Source organism: Pelobates fuscus, chromosome 12, assembly GCF_036172605.1.
Source record: "Pelobates fuscus isolate aPelFus1 chromosome 12, aPelFus1.pri, whole genome shotgun sequence".
Classification (NCBI taxonomy): Eukaryota; Metazoa; Chordata; class Amphibia; order Anura; family Pelobatidae; genus Pelobates; species Pelobates fuscus.
This window is the reverse complement of record NC_086328.1, coordinates 112,759,960-112,777,160: the sequence shown is the minus strand read 5'-3', so window position 1 is coordinate 112,777,160 and position 17,201 is coordinate 112,759,960. Positions and strand designations below refer to the sequence as shown.

At 38.4% G+C, this 17,201-nt stretch overlaps 1 protein-coding gene across 1 annotated transcript in view; it reads right to left on the bottom strand.

Annotated features, from left to right (window-relative positions):
* Positions 1–16,593, bottom strand: part of LOC134578543 (receptor-type tyrosine-protein phosphatase eta-like) — a 34,136-nt gene extending 17,543 nt beyond the window's left edge. Inside the window, exons 1-4 of the mRNA XM_063437521.1 lie at positions 16,497–16,593; positions 12,659–12,790; positions 8,691–8,901; positions 7,513–7,658 (exon numbers count right to left, since the gene is read on the bottom strand). Of these exons, the coding sequence (XP_063293591.1) occupies positions 7,513–7,658; positions 8,691–8,901; positions 12,659–12,790; positions 16,497–16,593 (586 nt within the window). The remainder of the gene's footprint in view (positions 1–7,512; positions 7,659–8,690; positions 8,902–12,658; positions 12,791–16,496) is intronic.
* Between the last annotated feature and the right edge of the window lie 608 nt (positions 16,594–17,201).

Sequence of the window (17,201 nt, the reverse complement as noted above, 5' to 3'; positions counted from 1 at the left end):
GAGCACCAACTGTTACTACAGTGATTGTGTAATTAGTCCCAGATGTGAGGTTCTGAAGGGTGACATGTAATGGGTTTACTGTCACAGTCCAAGAGGATGAAGAATTGCTGTAATTTATATTGAAAGTCTTTGTCACATTGGTCATATTTACTGGTTCTCCCCAGGACAACGAAACTGTGTTTGTTTCGATATTTGTAAAGCTTAAGGACACTGGAGGGGTTGGATCTACGAAAAAAACAACAACAAAATAATTAGTTAAATAAATCCATATTTCATTTTTCTGTTCTAGCTCTGTCCCAATGATCCCATCATACTCACATGTTGCCTCTATCACTGGAGCTGCTGACTGGTTACAGTTACTACTAATTGTCTGTATAGTGATGGAGTAGTTTCTGCCTGGCAGTAAGTCTGTGAAATTCACTTGTGTAGAATTTGTTGTGATTGTTCTATTGACTTCTCCACTCAGAGTCACTGTGTAATTATCCACTTTCCCTGCTGGTATTGTCCAGTTCACACTGAGCGAATTAGTAGTATTGTTATTAGTTACTGTGATATTCTGAGCCAGATCCGGAACTGAAAGAAAGCAGATATCATTTAATATAAGGTTCGTACATTTCTGTTTAGATTAAATTAATTCTTCTTTCTAGTAAATAAAACAAAAAGAAAGATTATTTTAGGTAAATTCTATGGGATTATTCTCTAAACACCATATTGTTATGACCTGGAATCAGAATTGTGAAATGTAGAATAAAGTAGCCAAGCCGTGACTGTAACGGACTTCGAGAATTTATTCGGCACTGCGTTTTTCTTAGCAGGTTAGTAAAAGGAATTTCTATATACGTATGCATTTTGATATATCTCTATGTTTATAATTAAAGTTTAAGAATTAGCTTTTACTAAAAAGAAACATGACTCTATAAAAGCAACAATAGGCCCTTTTTTTAATTTCACCATTGAATATTAGTAACTTTTTAATTAAATCCAGCGCCTTAAAAGAGCATCACCTGCATATTACATTTTAAGACAAACATTATTAAACACACATTTCATATAAACTTATAATGACTAATAGTAGTCAGACTCTGTATTGTAATGTGTCTTTATCTCGATTCTCTTTAATACCAGTTTACACTCACCTGTGCAGGTTGTATATGAGACAGATTGACTTTCAGTGACTTTATCAGCCACTCGTGTAAATACCGTGAATGTATATGTTACTCCGGGTGTCAGATTAGTTACATTGAGTTGATTTGATGCCGTTGTTTGATTTATCACTACAGATGAAGTGTTTTCTATTTGTACTCTGTAGGTGTAATCACTTCTATACTCATCAGGTTGATTCCAAATCAGGAAAACAGATACAGTAGTCATTCCATTATCTCTGAGCTGTTTCACTGGCATCGGTTCTAGAGTTAGAAAATAAAATGCAATCAACTTAAAAATTAAAAAATTACAATAAAAATATTAAATATATATTAATAAATGACAATATAAAAAAGTAAATATATATTCAAATTACTGACACTAAGGAAACATCTCCTACTGTACCAAAGTATTTAGCCTTAAACACATACAGTTTATGTTTAATGTATCAGTGAAGATTAATTCCAAAGTGTCCAGTAAAAGTTATGATATTTTATTTTGATCCAGAGCTGCAAGAGATAGCACAATAAAATGTTATATTGCAGAACATACAGAAAGCTGTAAACCTACTTGTGTAGATGGAACTGGTCACAGGAGAACTCTGATACTGCCGAGCACCAACTGTTACTACAGTAATTGTGTAATTAGTCCCAGATGTGAGGTTCTGAAGGGTGACATTTAATGTGTTTACTGTCACAGTCCAAGAGGATGAAGAATTGCTGTAATTTATATTGAAAGTCTTTGTCACATTGGTCATATTTACTGGTTCTCCCCAGGACAACGAAATGTTGTTTGTTCCGATACCAGTAAAATAAAATGAGCCTGGTGAGGTAGGATCTGTTCAATAGTAAAATATTAAGAAATGATTAAAATAAAGCAATTTCAATTTATACTGATACCATTGTATTTAATTTACAAATTAAATCCGCACTATAGAGCCAGAAATACAAATGTTGACAAATTGTTCCAGCACCACACATGTCCGATCGCGACTGACCCCTTGGCTGAGAACATCAAAAAGGAAAGCTAAGGGAGGCTATCACGCATGGACGGCAAAACACGTTCTGCACTAACCAGCATCTCCTCATAGTGATGCATTTACTCAATACATACCTATTGAGAAAGTTAAGTGCCTCCATGCAGAACATGGAGCTGCTGAACATCAGTGACTCAGGGAGCACCTCTAGTGGCCGTCTGAGCAACAGCCACTGGTGGTGTTCCTAGGTATTAATGTAAACACTACCTTTTCCCAGAAATGGCAGTGTTTACATAAAAATGCATGCAGGGGCAGGTTATATACACCAGAACAACTACATTAATCTATAGTTGTTCTGGTGACTATAGCGTCCCTTTAACCATATTACAATAATGTCACAGTGCACACAATGTCTACACATAAAGATATAGCTCTGTCCCAAGGATCCCATCATACTCACATGTTGCCTCTATCACTGGAGCTGCTGACTGGTTACAGTTACTACTGATTGTCTGTATAGTGATGGAGTAGTTTCTGCCTGGCAGTAAGTCTGTGAAATCCACATGTGTAGAATTAGTTGTGGTTGTTCTGTTGACGTCTCCATTCAGAGTCACTGTGTAATTATCCACTTTCCCTGATGGTATTGTCCAGTTCACACTCAGTGAATTAGTAGTATTGTTATTAGTTACTGTGATATTCTGAGCCAGGCTCGGAACTGAAAGAAAGCAGAATGGAAATCACACAGAACTTAAAAAACAGAACTTAAAATAAAAATACATGTAATCTGTGATCTGTGAAGTTTTTTGATATTATTATTTTATATATTGAGATATGTCATACATATTATATTAAAAAGCATGCAGATGCTGCTTATATATAATTTTTTGGAGAAATAAAATATGATATTTTGTATTTAAATAGATATATGCAAACTGGAAGTATGAGAAGGAAGGAAGGGAGAAAGGAAGGGGGAAGTGAAGGGTGGAAGGAAGGGAGGAAGATAGGAAGGAATTTGTTATATTCCTAAACCATATTTTCAATATACTTGAAGTCCCTATTGCCTGCTATAATGACCATATCCACTATTCTCCCCCTAGAGAGGTAATTCTGTACTCACCTGTGCAGGTTGTATATGAGACAGCTTGACTTTCAGTGACATTATCAGCTGCTCTTGTAAATACAGTGAATGTATATGTCTCCCCAGGTGTCAGATTAGTTACATTAACAGTTTGATTTGTAACAATAATTTCATTTATCACTGCAGATGATGCACTTGTTGTTTGTATTCTGTATCTATATTCAGCCTGGTACTCGTCAGGTTGATCCCAAATCAGGGAAACAGAAGATGATGTCTTGTCATTGTTTCTGAGCAGTTTCACTGTCTTCGGTTCTAGAGCAAGAAAATAATGGCTAAAATCATAATATATGGACATTTAAAAATAAACAGTCAAATACAATAAATAATCAGAATAAATACCTATCATTTGCCCTTCGCTGCACAGATTACATGATGTGACAATTGCTGAGAGAAACATGGCTCAGCCCATGGGAGAAAGGATTAATTTAATGGGGCTATGTGAGATGGGAGGAAGTAGTAATAGAATGAAGGGGTATGAGATGGGAGAAAGAAGTAATGGAATGGGGGATATGGGATGGGAGGAAGGAGTAATTGAATGGGGAATATGAGATGGTGAAGAAGTAATGTAATAATGGATATGAGATGGGAGGAAGTAGTAATGGAATGGGGGGGAATGAGATGGGGAAGGAGTCATGGAGTGGGGGATATGAGATGGGAGGAAGTAGTAATGGAATGGGGGGAATGAGATGGGGAAGAAGTAATGTAATAATGGATATGAGATGGGATGAAGTAGTAATGGAATGGGGGGAATGAGATGGGGGAAGGAGTCATGGAATGGGGGATATGAGATGGGAGGAAGGAGTAATGGAATGGGGGATATGAGATGGTAGGAAGGAGTAATTGAACGGGGGGATATGAGATGGGAAGAAGTAGTAATTGAATGTGGTATATAAATGAGATGGGAGGAAGTAGTAAGGGAATATGAGATGGGAGAAAGGAATAATGGAATTGGGTATATGAGATGGGAGGATGGAGTAATGGAATGGAGGTAATGAGATGGGGAGGGAGTAATGGAATGGGGGTGAGGTGTGAGGAATGAGTAATTTAATGAGGGTATGAAATAGGAGTAATGAGTAATGGAATGGGGTGATATGAGATGGGAGGAAGGAGTAATGGAATGTGGGGATATGAGATGAGAGGATGGAGTAATGGAATGGGAGTAATGAGATGGGGATGGAGTAATGGAATGGGGTGGTGAGATGTGAGGAATGAGTAATTTAATGGGGGTATGAAATAGGAGTAAGCAGTAATAGAATAGGGGATATGATATTGGATGAAGGAGTAATGGAATGGAGAGATATGAGATGGGAGGAAGGAGTATTGGAATGGGGGGCATATCAGATGGGAGGAAGTAGTAATGGAATTGGGGTAATGAGATGGGAGGAAGGAGTAATGGAATGGTTGGATATGAGATGGGAGGAAGGAGTATTGGAATGGGGGGGGCATATCAGATGGGAGGAAGTAGTAATGGAATTGGGGTAATGAGATAGGAGGAAAAATAAATGGAGAGGGCGGATATGAGATGGAAGGAAGGAGAAATGGGATGGGAGGTATGAGATGGAAGGAAAGAGTTATGTAATGGGGGATAAGCGCTATGGCACCTAAAATCAAAAGCATCGTATGATAGCATCATATATTCTTTGCATATTGGTGTAATATTAAAACTAGTAAAAAAGATTGTGAAAAGTGATATATTTAACAGAACTATGTTCTCAAATAACTTTGAACATAAGGTGGTTTGTCTTACAAAGGCCTCGACTTAAAGGGTTACTCCAACCACCATGACCACTTCAGTGATTAGAAGTGGTCATTGTGGTAAGAGTCTGAATGTTCAGTGTTTCTGCTTGAAATATTGCTTGCTCAGAGATATTAGCAATTGTGTGCCAGGGGCTTAGTTACACCTGTGGCACACATAATTTTGGCAGCCAAAACACTGCCAAATGTCAATTTTGTGAATATTTTAGGTCTGTAGTCCTCACTTGCAGGCAGGTCATCTGCAAGGGGATGTTTACGCTCCCCTCCCTCCCTATTATATATGAAAAAAGTTAATATATTAAAAAATATCAATATTATTATTTTTTTCCCTTTTAAAAGTTTATGCAAAAATATTAAACCATTTGAAAAGCTTCTCCAACAATATTAAACTGAGGTCTATGGCCTAGACTTATTTTGTTTGAATCTGCATCAGAAATTATTCCAATCTAGTAGAATAAATACCGTATTTATCGGCGTATAACACGCACTTTTTTCCCCTGAAAATAGGGGAAAAATCGTGGGTGCGTGTTATACGCCGATATCCCATAATTACTTACCTGTCATGAAGCGTGGGCCGGCTTCACAGCGCGCACCGCGGTACAGGAACTTTAATTTAAGGTTCCGGTTTCCGGCGGGACTGAAAGGAAGTGTGCACAATAGTGTGCACACTTCCTTTCAGTCCCGCCGGAAACCGGAACCTTAAATTAAAGTTCCTGTTCCGCGGTGCACGGTGTGAAGCCGGCCCACGCTTCAGGACAGGTAAGTAATTATGGGAGGGGAGGAAAGTACACTATGGGAGGGGAGGGGAGGGGGAGGAAAGTACACTATGGGAGGGGAGGGGGAGGAAAGTACACTATGGGAGGGGAGGGGGAGGAAAGTACACTATGGGAGGGGAGGGGGAGGAAAGTACACTATGGGAGGGGAGGAGGGGAAGTACACTATGGGAGGGGAGGAGGAGGAAAGTACACTATGGGAGGGGAGAGGGGAGAATACTATGGGAGGGGAGGGGGGGAGAATACTATGGGAGGGGAGGGGGGGGAGAATACTATGGGAGGGGAGGGGGGGGAGAATACTATGGGAGGGGAGGGGGGGAGAATACTATGGGAGGGGAGGGGGGGGAGAATACGAGGGGAGGGGGGGGAGAATACTATGGGAGGGGAGGGGGGGGAGAATACTATATACTATGGGAGGGGAGGGGGGGAGAATACTATGGGAGGGGAGGGGGGGAGAATACTATGGGAGGGGAGGGGGGAGAATACTATGGGAGGAGGGGGGGAATACTATGGGAGGAGGGGGGAATACTATGGGAGGGGGGAGAATACTATGGAAAGGGGGGAGAATACTATGGAAAGGGGGGACACTATGGGATGAGGGGGGAATACTATGGGATGAGGGGGGGGAATACTATGGGATGAGGGGGGAAATTTCCTGGAATTTCTTTCTAAAAATGAGGTGCGTGTTATACGCCTGTGCGTGTTATACGCCGATAAATACGGTACTTAATTTTTTTATTTTTTTTAACTGCCATATACATTATTGGTGATTTCTGTAAATAAATAAAAAGTGTTTTTTTTTTCCCCAACAGATTGGAATGATTTCTAAATAATTGAGGTCTATATCTGATAGAAAATAATGGAAATCTTACCCAAAACACCTGGAGGGCTCTAATTATGGTCTCAATTTAAGGCTTTCATTATAAAATAATAAAATAAATATCGACTGTTTTCAGCCTTTTTTTTTTTTTCAAATTTCAGATTGATTTAAAGCCATTTGAAATTCAAAAAGACAAACCCAATAAATGGGTCAGCTTCTTGAAATAAAATAGGTGATACATTTGTTTCGTGAGCATCAGCCGCTTTTAATGACTAACTTTGTTAATCATTAAAATGTCAATTAAAACTCAGCTTATATTTGTATAAACGTGGTCTTAAACATCCTTTATATCCAAAACGCCCCACCACGCTAAATAGTAAGCAGCCAGTGGTTTCTTGCTGTCATAAAAGACAAATTACTGGAAAGATATTTCTGCCCATTTGCTAGTTACATTCAAGGCTAAGGTCTCTCGTGCCTCCAATTGTGAGCATAGGGTGGAAGCTTCAAATTAAAGAACGGGTGTGGACCAGTCAGTGTTTACCTCCCATTCCTCCACCCGAGCTAGCAGTGTGTGGATTTGGAATCCTTTTCCCCCCCTTGTTCCCCACCGTGGGGACTCTAAATAGATACTAAACAGTGATGACTCACAATTTGAGAGAAGTGGCACCTGTCTGTAAGAGCTATTTGGTTAGCTTACAAGCCAACCATTCAGAGTGCTCTGACTGAGATAGCATAGCGTGGGAAAGCCCTTATAAAAACAATATATAATCATGAGTGTAATTCATAAAGATATTCAATATATTCATATTATAAGCATGATTGATCCTTAATAACTGATTTACTTAATTTCTTCTTTCATTATAAAGCTGTTTTTTTAGTTCCACATAGTGCTATACTACAGGTATACCTGAGTTTTGAGATGTGTTCTGAGTTGAATTCACAGATGTTTTAATCTCGTTTGAGAAAGGAGAAAACGTTGCTACAGAGCGATCCTCCAGAATGGTTCCTGTGGCATTATCAAACTCAATGTCGGTGAATCCAGCAACACTAATCCTAAAAAAATATTTGGAACTTTATTAAAGTCTAGAAAACACATTCTTTCTCCAAACTTGAAGAATAAATTAATTTTGAGTCTAAGGCATGCTGTTAGAGTTAATAGTAGCTTGTGACAACTGTATATATTAACATAACTATTTTATCTTTTAAAACTATTAATACTTAAAAATAAGTTAAAAGCTCTCATTTGAATGAGTTTAGGCAGACCTCCCATTGAAACTGTACAATTCACATTATAGTTTCTTTGCAAACAATATATATAAGATGTATTTCATTTGGAATGTTTATGTTCTATTAACACATACATTGTGCAAAGATCAGTTGTGTATAACATTGTAGCATTGCCATACTATAAGAATATATACAAAAACAATAGCAAAATTGGTATTAGTAAAAATAAAATGTGGTAGTTCCCCCGCTATTGCTGCAAAAGGTACTAGTGTGGTGTTTTCTTTTAAAAGTATTTTAAAACTTGCAACTGTTTATTTTAGTATTATATTGTTGTATACACTGCACACCTACACGTAGTTTTTCTGTCTGGTGGTTTAATGTTTTTTTCTTCTTCTATATTTCCACTGCCTTTAAGATGGTTAAGATTTTGGGTGGGTTTACTCTGCTCACTGAATACCAATACCTCAATTGAAGTCAATAGGTAACTTGCTATCCCATAAACTGAATAAATCTTTAATTTGCTCGGGGAATCCATAGAAACATAGAATGTGACGGCAGGTAAAAAACATTCAGCCCATCTAGTGTGCCCTGTTTTCCAAATACTTTTATTAGTCCCTGGCCTTATCTTATAGCTAGGGTAGCCTTATGCATATCTAACGCAAGCTAAAAGGGCATGCAGACGTTTAAGAAGCCCCTATCTGCAACAATAAATACATTTTCTGTATACATCCTATTTAGCTATATTCCAAATACTCACCTGTTTATTTACGTACCAAATCCACTGCTTTAATTAATTTCACAATTTATAATATTAAAAAATAAAGAATGTACAATACAATCATCTACAAGTTTCAATACCAGTAGGATGTAGATGGTTCCAAGGGTCCATTGTAATAGCCATATTGTTTATCTCCAGCACCAATTTTAACAGTTACAGAATTTGCCGTAAGAGATCTCAAAGTCCGGCTCGCCATTTCTTTGATGTTTGAGACATATGTATTTGTTTTATTATTCTTGAAATCATCGTATGTCTTGTTCAGAATTCCACGACTTGGAACCTGGCCTGCAACTAAAGATTTAGCAGAATAATTGGAGAATTATTCAAAAGAAATCCTTAAACAGTCTTAGATTTTGAGACTTTTGCTTACAAACTATGTCTACTACATGAATGTCCAACTTCGAGACTGAGCACTAGCAGGTGACACAGAAAAACAGCATTAACAAATTGTATTTGGGACATGAATGGAAAATACTATTTTACTTATCTATTTTTTGGGATCAAACATATATTATTGATACCACATGAACATGATTTTGACTTTAGAAAAATTAGGAATAAACATAATGCCACTTGTAAACTTGTGATGTCATACACGTTTTCACTTGTGTGTGTATATATATTTACATATATTGTCAGGTATTTTATATCAGACATTTTGTGTTAAGATAGAAATTAAAAATGTATACTGTAAAGTCACCACTTAGTAGATGTGACTCCATTTTGTAACAAAATGCAAAGCTTAGACACATTTTTGTTTCTCGCTAACTCTATTCAAACACTGACCAAAGTAGTGCTGCTAACCTAAACACTGACCAGAGATAGGGTTTCTTCTTTCAGTGTAACTAAGAAAACCAGACACAGGATTACTACAAAAAGATGATTCTTAAGTCATTTTTACTTTTTAAATTTAAAATGCGTCAAAATCAAATGCGTCAATTTATAGCCCAATAAAGAGATGGTCAGTCTAAGAAAATTATTTGACGACTGACATATATTTCATAAAGGGTACCCATAAAAGATAAGATTTGTGACATCAAACGCATCACAAATTCAATTAACCCTTTATACAAAGTGGTAGTTGGAATTTGTTATAGGAATTTCTTGTGGTGTTTCAACACCATCTATTAATCAAAGTCTATATGACAATCAATAGAAGAAGGTACACCCACCTGATTCCATTGGTTACTTTTAATGATGTAAAGAAAGTTAAGATAAGAATTTCATTAAAAATCGAAGATAGCTGGAGGCATGGGATTAACAACGGGTATTAACCAAAAACTGGATATATCTAACTCTCTGTCTTTTCCAACTGAATCTGGGACTTAGTTAAATTTCTCTACTTATCAGAAATTTCTAAAATACTCAATCTCCATTTAAACATACTCATACTTGCAAACTTGCATCCACCATTCATGGAATATATCTCCAAGCCTAAAGAATTTCTACCAAGAAAGCTGGTTTCATTTAATTTTATGTGATTACAAATAATTAATTTTAATAAAAGTAGAAGTATACATGGATAATGCTGGCCAGATTTCAAACCTTGGAAATCATAATTATCTGAGGATATATATGGTTCCACATACCATTACTGCAGGTGGAATAAATGAACAATATATTTACTGGTGATTTTCCAAGTATAGCATACCAAGACATTATCCAGATATATTGTATTATCTGAATTTAGGGATTGTTCATCTTTAATCAGTAAATGTAATCATCTGCAGTGTAAAAACATATAGTTGGATTATTCTTTTGACTTAATGGATGGAGGAAAATAGTTAAAATGACTTATTAGCGTGAGAAATATTATATCTGTTAATTGCAATATTAAGGTGTTTTTCCTTTGAGAATTGTAGCCAGCAGTGAGTGAGTGAGTGAAACTGATAGTAAAAGATTTTTTTTTACGACTGGAAGCTACGCTGCATGCTCTATGTTCTGTGTTAAGGAAAGCTGAGTGATTTCTTGTTAACATTGCATATATGTGGATATAAATGTTGATTAAATTCAAGAGGAATTATTTGTAATTTAGCATGCAACTCCTTTAGGAGTAAAATTAACATATGTTGCTATTAAGCTATCTTTAATTATGTCAAAACTGTTGCCATATTGTATATTTATGTTATTCCTAAATATTAATTGATTATTGTCACACATGTTAAATATTATAATTTTATTTTATTATCATTATTATTATTACTATTGTTATTAAAGGGACACTCCAGGCACCCAGACCACTTCTGCCCATTGGAGTGGTCTGGGTGCCAACTCCCACTACCCTTAACCCTGTAAGTGTAATTATTGCAGTTTTTTATAAACTGCAATAATTACCTTGCAGGGTTAACTCCACCTCTAGTGACGGTCTACTAGACAGCCACTATAGGGCAGTTCCGTGTTTCTAGCACAGATGTTCTGTGTTAGAGCATTGCTGGACGTCCTCATGCTGTGTGAGGACCTCCAGCATCGCTCAATTCCCCATAGGAAAGCATTGAAAAGCATTTTCAATGCTTTCTTATGGGGAGCTCTTATGCGCATCAGTCTCGCCCACCGGCCAACGTAATGCAAAGGAGGAGCAGTGGCGGAGGAAGAACCAGCGACGTGGGACATGTCGCTGCCTCTGGTAAGTCACTGAAGGGGTTTTCACCCCTTCAGCAACCGGGGATTGGGAGGTGGGAGGGAGATGGTGCCTGCAGTGCCAGGAAAACGGATTGTTTTCCTGGCACTGGAGTTTCCTTTTAATTATTTGTCACAATAAATTATATTTTCATAATCAGTTGTAATTAATATGTGAAATACAAATCCTTTAATAAGCGTACTCCAGAGTCTATAAGATTTAAAATAGTGGGTAACTCTTCGCTTTAAATCAATCCAAGGGAAACAGTGCCAATATATCAAATGAATTAAATATTAATAATGTATATATATATATATAGTTTTTTTTTTTACAACTTGCCATGTGTCCTCTTACCTATGTCATAAGTTAAATGGTTAATATGCATAAGTCTAACTGATGGTATTCCAGAATGATAGTGACACGTAGAATTTGTATAACAACACAAAGAGGCGACAAGAGATTTGCATGATTGCATGATCTATGTAAATATACCTTTTGCATCTCCAGTCTGTACAAACAAATTATATAATTCAGTACAACACTAAAAGTATTTTGTTGTGCATTATGACCATGTATAAACTATTCTATAAACAAACAAAAAATAGATTAAATAAAGACAGCATAGGGACTTCCTCTTTTTTTGCTCTCCGAGGCATTGCCTGACAGCTGGGAGAGAAACCTGTTTTTAAATAATAATGTTTTCTCCTGATTTATAAACTGCTAGCAAAATGTATAAATATAATCTTATGCTCAATCTAATGAGCACAAGTTGTGGTGGCATGACAGGTTCCCTTTAATATCACCAAATTAATTGATTCCGCAATTCATTCAGATCGTATGTGAATTAATTAACTGAGTTGCCTATTAACCCATACAGGGAATATAGATGAACTAGATCAGGCTTCCCCAAACTCCAGCCCTCCAGATGCCACTGAACTACAACTCCCATGATTCTATGAATGGAATACATTGGCTGAGAATCATGGGAGTTGTAGTTCAGCAGCATCTGGAGGGCCAGAGTTTGGGGATGCCTGAACTAGATGAACTAAACACATTTCATTCCTTAATTTGTTTTAAGGCATTTTATTTGGATGAATGTCTTAAAACAAATTTATGCTCATGTCTACTTTTTAACTCATGAATGTGTTTAAACATCCCACAATGTGAGCAAACCTTTACAAACTTGGGTAAAGTTTCATATGAGCTCAAGTTAATATTTCAACTAATGGTTCACTTAACCATTACCATTTACTTAACCATTACCATCTTTGCATATTATGTTCAAAATTGTATAGCATAGGATTAGGCAACAGTCGGCACTCCAGATGTTGAGGACTACATCTCCCCTGATGCTTTGCCAAAACATCTAAAGTACCAAAAGTAGCCTGGCCCTAGTATGGAAAAACAGAAATAAACTCATTTTTAGGGTACCATTTTCTCCAGTTGTTACTATCACAGCATAAGACTTTATAGTTCCATTTGTGCTTTCAAACTCAGGGAAGCTAAAAGAAATTTGATTGGACGAGGGAGGTTCATCAGGCTGTGTAAGTATCCAATTTACCCCTATAGAGAAAAAAAACAACACATTACACATAACAGTTTGCAAAGCATTTGTGGCAAGTTCCAATGTCAATAGTAAGAGATATAATTGAAAAATACTAACAAGGCTTGCTTTAAAACTGGGCTAACTACAGATGAAATTTACACAACCATATAAATATATAGAAAGCAGCAGTCTTCCTATGCCAACCTAGGAAGGGATTATGGGAAATGTAGTCCACAAATATCCAAAGATCCTGATTTAGCAAGAATACTCTCACTAAGTTAACCCAATAGTGTCAAGACAATTCAGCATTAAATGTAAAGAAAGTGGAAAAACATTGATTTGCTGTTTTTTAATAAGTACTTCAATTTTAGCAAACTATAGCTGAGAAAAGCTAATTTGCTTTGATAAATATGGCCCCTAGAAGTGTAGACTGGTCAGACATTAACACAAGTTTGCAATCTCTTGTTATTCACATTCTTGTAACTTAAAAGGGACACTATATTCACTAAAACAACTTTCTTTAACATTTGTATCTCCTCTCTGTAATTTGAACTTTAATTAAATACTAGGGATGTGCATGGGCAAAAAATTTGGTTTGGTTCAGAAATTCGGGTAAGTAAAAATATGTGTCTGGTTCTGCAATTCGTACCAATGGCATTTGGTTCGGTTCTGCACTTCCGAACTTCAGCAATTTGGAACTTCGGCAATTTGGAACATCGGCCCTTCGGAACTTCGGAAGTATCTGAATGTCCGAATTCCAAGAAACTAATTGCACATGTCTAGTAAGTGGTTATGGTGGCAGTCCGGGCACTGGGAGACCTATAGATGTGTAAGTGGTTGTGGTGGCAATTCTGGTAATGGAAGCTCTACAGATGTGTAAGTGATTGTGGTGGCAATACTGGCACTGGGAGCCCAAGAGATGTGTAAGTGGTTGTGGTGGCAGTCCTGGCACTGGGAGGCGGGAGCCCTATAGATGTGTAAGTGGTTGTGGTGGCAGTCCAAGCACTGGGACGTGGAAGCCCTCTAGATGTGCAAGTGGTTGTGGTGGCAATCCTGACACTGGGAGCCCCAAACACAGCACCCTTACCCCACTCACACACAGCACCCCTCCCTACACACACAGCACCCATCACACACACACACACAGCACCCCTCACACACACACAGCACCCCTCACACACACACAGCACCCCTCACACACAGCACTCCACACCTTATACACAAACACATACACTGCACCCCTCAATACAGTATATGTGTGTGTATTCAGCAGTCTGTATGTTTTCAGCAGTCTGTGTGTGTGTATGTATTCAGCAGTCTGTGTGTACTCAGCAGTGTGTGTATTCAGCAGTTTGTGTGTGTATTTAGCAGTGTGTGTGTGTATTCAGTGGACAGTGTGTATGTATTCAGCAGATTGTGTGTGTGTGTGAGCATTCAGCGGACTGTGTGTGTGTATTCAGTGGACTGTGTGTGTGTATGTATTCAGCAGACTGTGTGTATGTATTCAGCGGACTGTGTGTGTGTATGTATTCAGTGGACTGTGTGTGTATGTATTCAGCAGACTGTGTGTATGTATTCTGCAGTCTGCGTGTGTATGTATTGAGCAGTCTGTGTGTGTGTGTATTGAGCAGTCTGCGTGTGTGTGTATTCAGCAGTCTGCATCTGTGTGTATTCAGCAGTCAGCATGTGTGTGTACTCAGCAGTCTGCGTGTGTGTATACTCAGCAGTCTGCTTGTGTATGTACTCAGCAGTCTGTGTGTGTACTTAGCAATATGTCTGTGTATTTAGCAGTGTATGTATTCAGCAGACTGTGTGTATGCATTCAGCAGTCTGAGTGTGTGTGTATTCTGCAGTGTGAGTATTCAGCAGAATATGTATGTGTATTTAGCGGTCTGAGTGTGTATTTAGAGGTCTGTGTGTGTATTTAGTGGTCTGTGTGTGTATTTAGCAGTCTGTGTGTGTATGTGTTCAGCAGTCTGTGTGTATGTATTGCATTTGTTGGAGATACTAATACATATTGAAATGGATTAATGAGCACCTTTCCCCTCATATCCTGTGTCACACTACACAGTTGATTGAGTAATGTCAGGATGCTCTATTATAACAGCTGGCCTTTGATCCTGATTTGTATCTTCTTCTTGTTTTCCCCCCTGCACTGCATATCCTGTTAACACCTTGTTGGGAAGTGTTTGTTTAATCAAGTAACACCTTTTGACCAGCTAATGCCAAATGTGCTTTAAGTTCTTTTAATATGCAATTGACAGGACATGACTGTACTATGTGAAGACAACCCCTTTTTGGATGTGTACAGAATTTTGTTATAAGATCTGTTTTAATTAGGAACAGTATTTTGTACTGTACTGTCCTCCAAGCTTGCATTTCTGCTGTGTCCATTCCTTGTCTTCATACCTCAGAGAAAACATTGCTGTCTGCTGAATTTAAACCACAACACACATAAACTTCATTTTATCTATTTATATCATTATTTAAAATGTGTGTCATTGAACTCTCTGTTGTGTTCTTCTTTTAAAACAAAAGTTGTTAATTAGTTCGGACAACTGTACGAGTTGTTTTTTCTAAACTTAAACCTCAGTATTCAGGTTTAATTGCCATGTTGGCACTTTGAGGAAAAAAAAGTTGTCATGTATTGCGGTTTGGGCACTCAGGCTCAAAAAGGTTCGCAATCACTGTTCTATGATATGCTAAAATATTTTTATCATTTTATTATACACAGTTCTCTCAGTTTACTAGTTAAAGTTTAACCTGCTGTCATTAAAAAAAAGAGTTGACTTGTAAGTCAGAAGGAAGATCTGTGCCGTCTTGATGCCCAATCTAATCTAAAAAATATAATTATTTTGTCAATCGCTTTTTTATTAAGGCATAAAGTTAAATGGGGTACAGAATGAAAAAAGGGAGACGATAAAGTTCCATACATAAAAGGTATATTACAATGCAATTTCTATCATCTCTGAGTAACTGTGAGCCTCATTTTATTTTAAGAAGAGTAGTTCTGGTAAGTATAGCGTAGTAGTAATGTAAGAGGTTAGAATTAAGAGAGATATCCAGCAGCGTTATACCAACAGTACCACTATATAGGCTAATCAAATAGGTATTTTTTTAAACATTGTTACTGAGGATAGTCAAGTCTTAGGAGTTTACAGGGGACTGAGGTAAAAGAGAATGAAGTACAAAGAGGCACTCGCTCATGCGCCTACGAGTGAATAATGAAGTTTAAACCTTACGCTTTGCCTAGGCGCTCTACATACATGCTTGCTATTGCTAATCCTTGTTTTAAGCGGTAAGTTAGTTTGTGATTTCCTTGCAGGCATCAACAGGGTTAATGAGTACTAGAGAGTTAATGAGTACTAGATGATTTAACACATGTTAATCTGAGCTGTGATCATGTTTAAGCATAGCACTCATCTGAGTACTCAGGTAATTTGCGGGCATTCAGCATATACCGTGTGGAAGCATACATGGTAATCACCGGGGTGGCTTCCCCAATGGATCGCTAGTTGCCAAGGGCCATCCATCAGTCGGGGGTCATAGACCTAAGTGTCGTGAATTGTGAAGTAGTCGTGGGTATTCCAGATTCCCCCTGTCTCAGCCAGCATCGGTCTCTCATGGGTGTGCTGCTTCCCTGTCGTGTGCCGAACGTGGGCCTCTACAGTGTTTGTGTTGCCATCATTAGGTCGCATCGTCAAAGGTAGGGAGCCTCCGTACCTATATGCCCACCTTGTGTTACACATCTTCTCTCAAACCCATGGTTGGGTCTTTCAAGTTTCCCTGTTAATGTTTTGGTTGATGTGCGGGGTGGCATTGGTGCTGGTTACTCAGATGGTCTGATAGTGACCCGTTTCGTCTAAACCGCTCACCGCGATTACCGGGCGTGGTCAGAGTGAGAGGCCTGGAGGAGTGAAATCAGGTAGAGCAAAGTGAGCGGAGATTAGGAAGAAAAAGAGGGGGGAGTAGGAATGCTTGAGGGCATGAGGAAAGGGTAATGAAGGACAATATGGTCTGGGGTGTATCCCCTCTCTGCGCCCCTCCACAGTGGCTCCCTATGGGCGCCCAAGGTCTCTCGATGCCCTCGAATGGCCCAGTCATCCTCTTCTCCCGCGTTGAGGGTGGCGGCGGGTGTTGGTTGTGTTCTGTCAGTGCGGCTTTCAGAGATAAACATGAGCCACAGAGTCCAGATCTGTAGGTAGCATTCTGTGGTGTTCCGGAGGGAAGCCGTGAGTTGTTCCATGCCATGGATCTCCTCCACTTTGTCCATCCATTGTACGAGAGTGGGCAACTGGGGGGACCGCCATCTCACCGGGATAAGGAGTTTGGCCGCATTTAAGAGGTGTCTGGTCAGTGATTTTTTATAGCGTGAAAGGGGTAGGGGGGTGTGATGAAGGAGCATCTGCAGCGGTTGGAAGGGGAGCT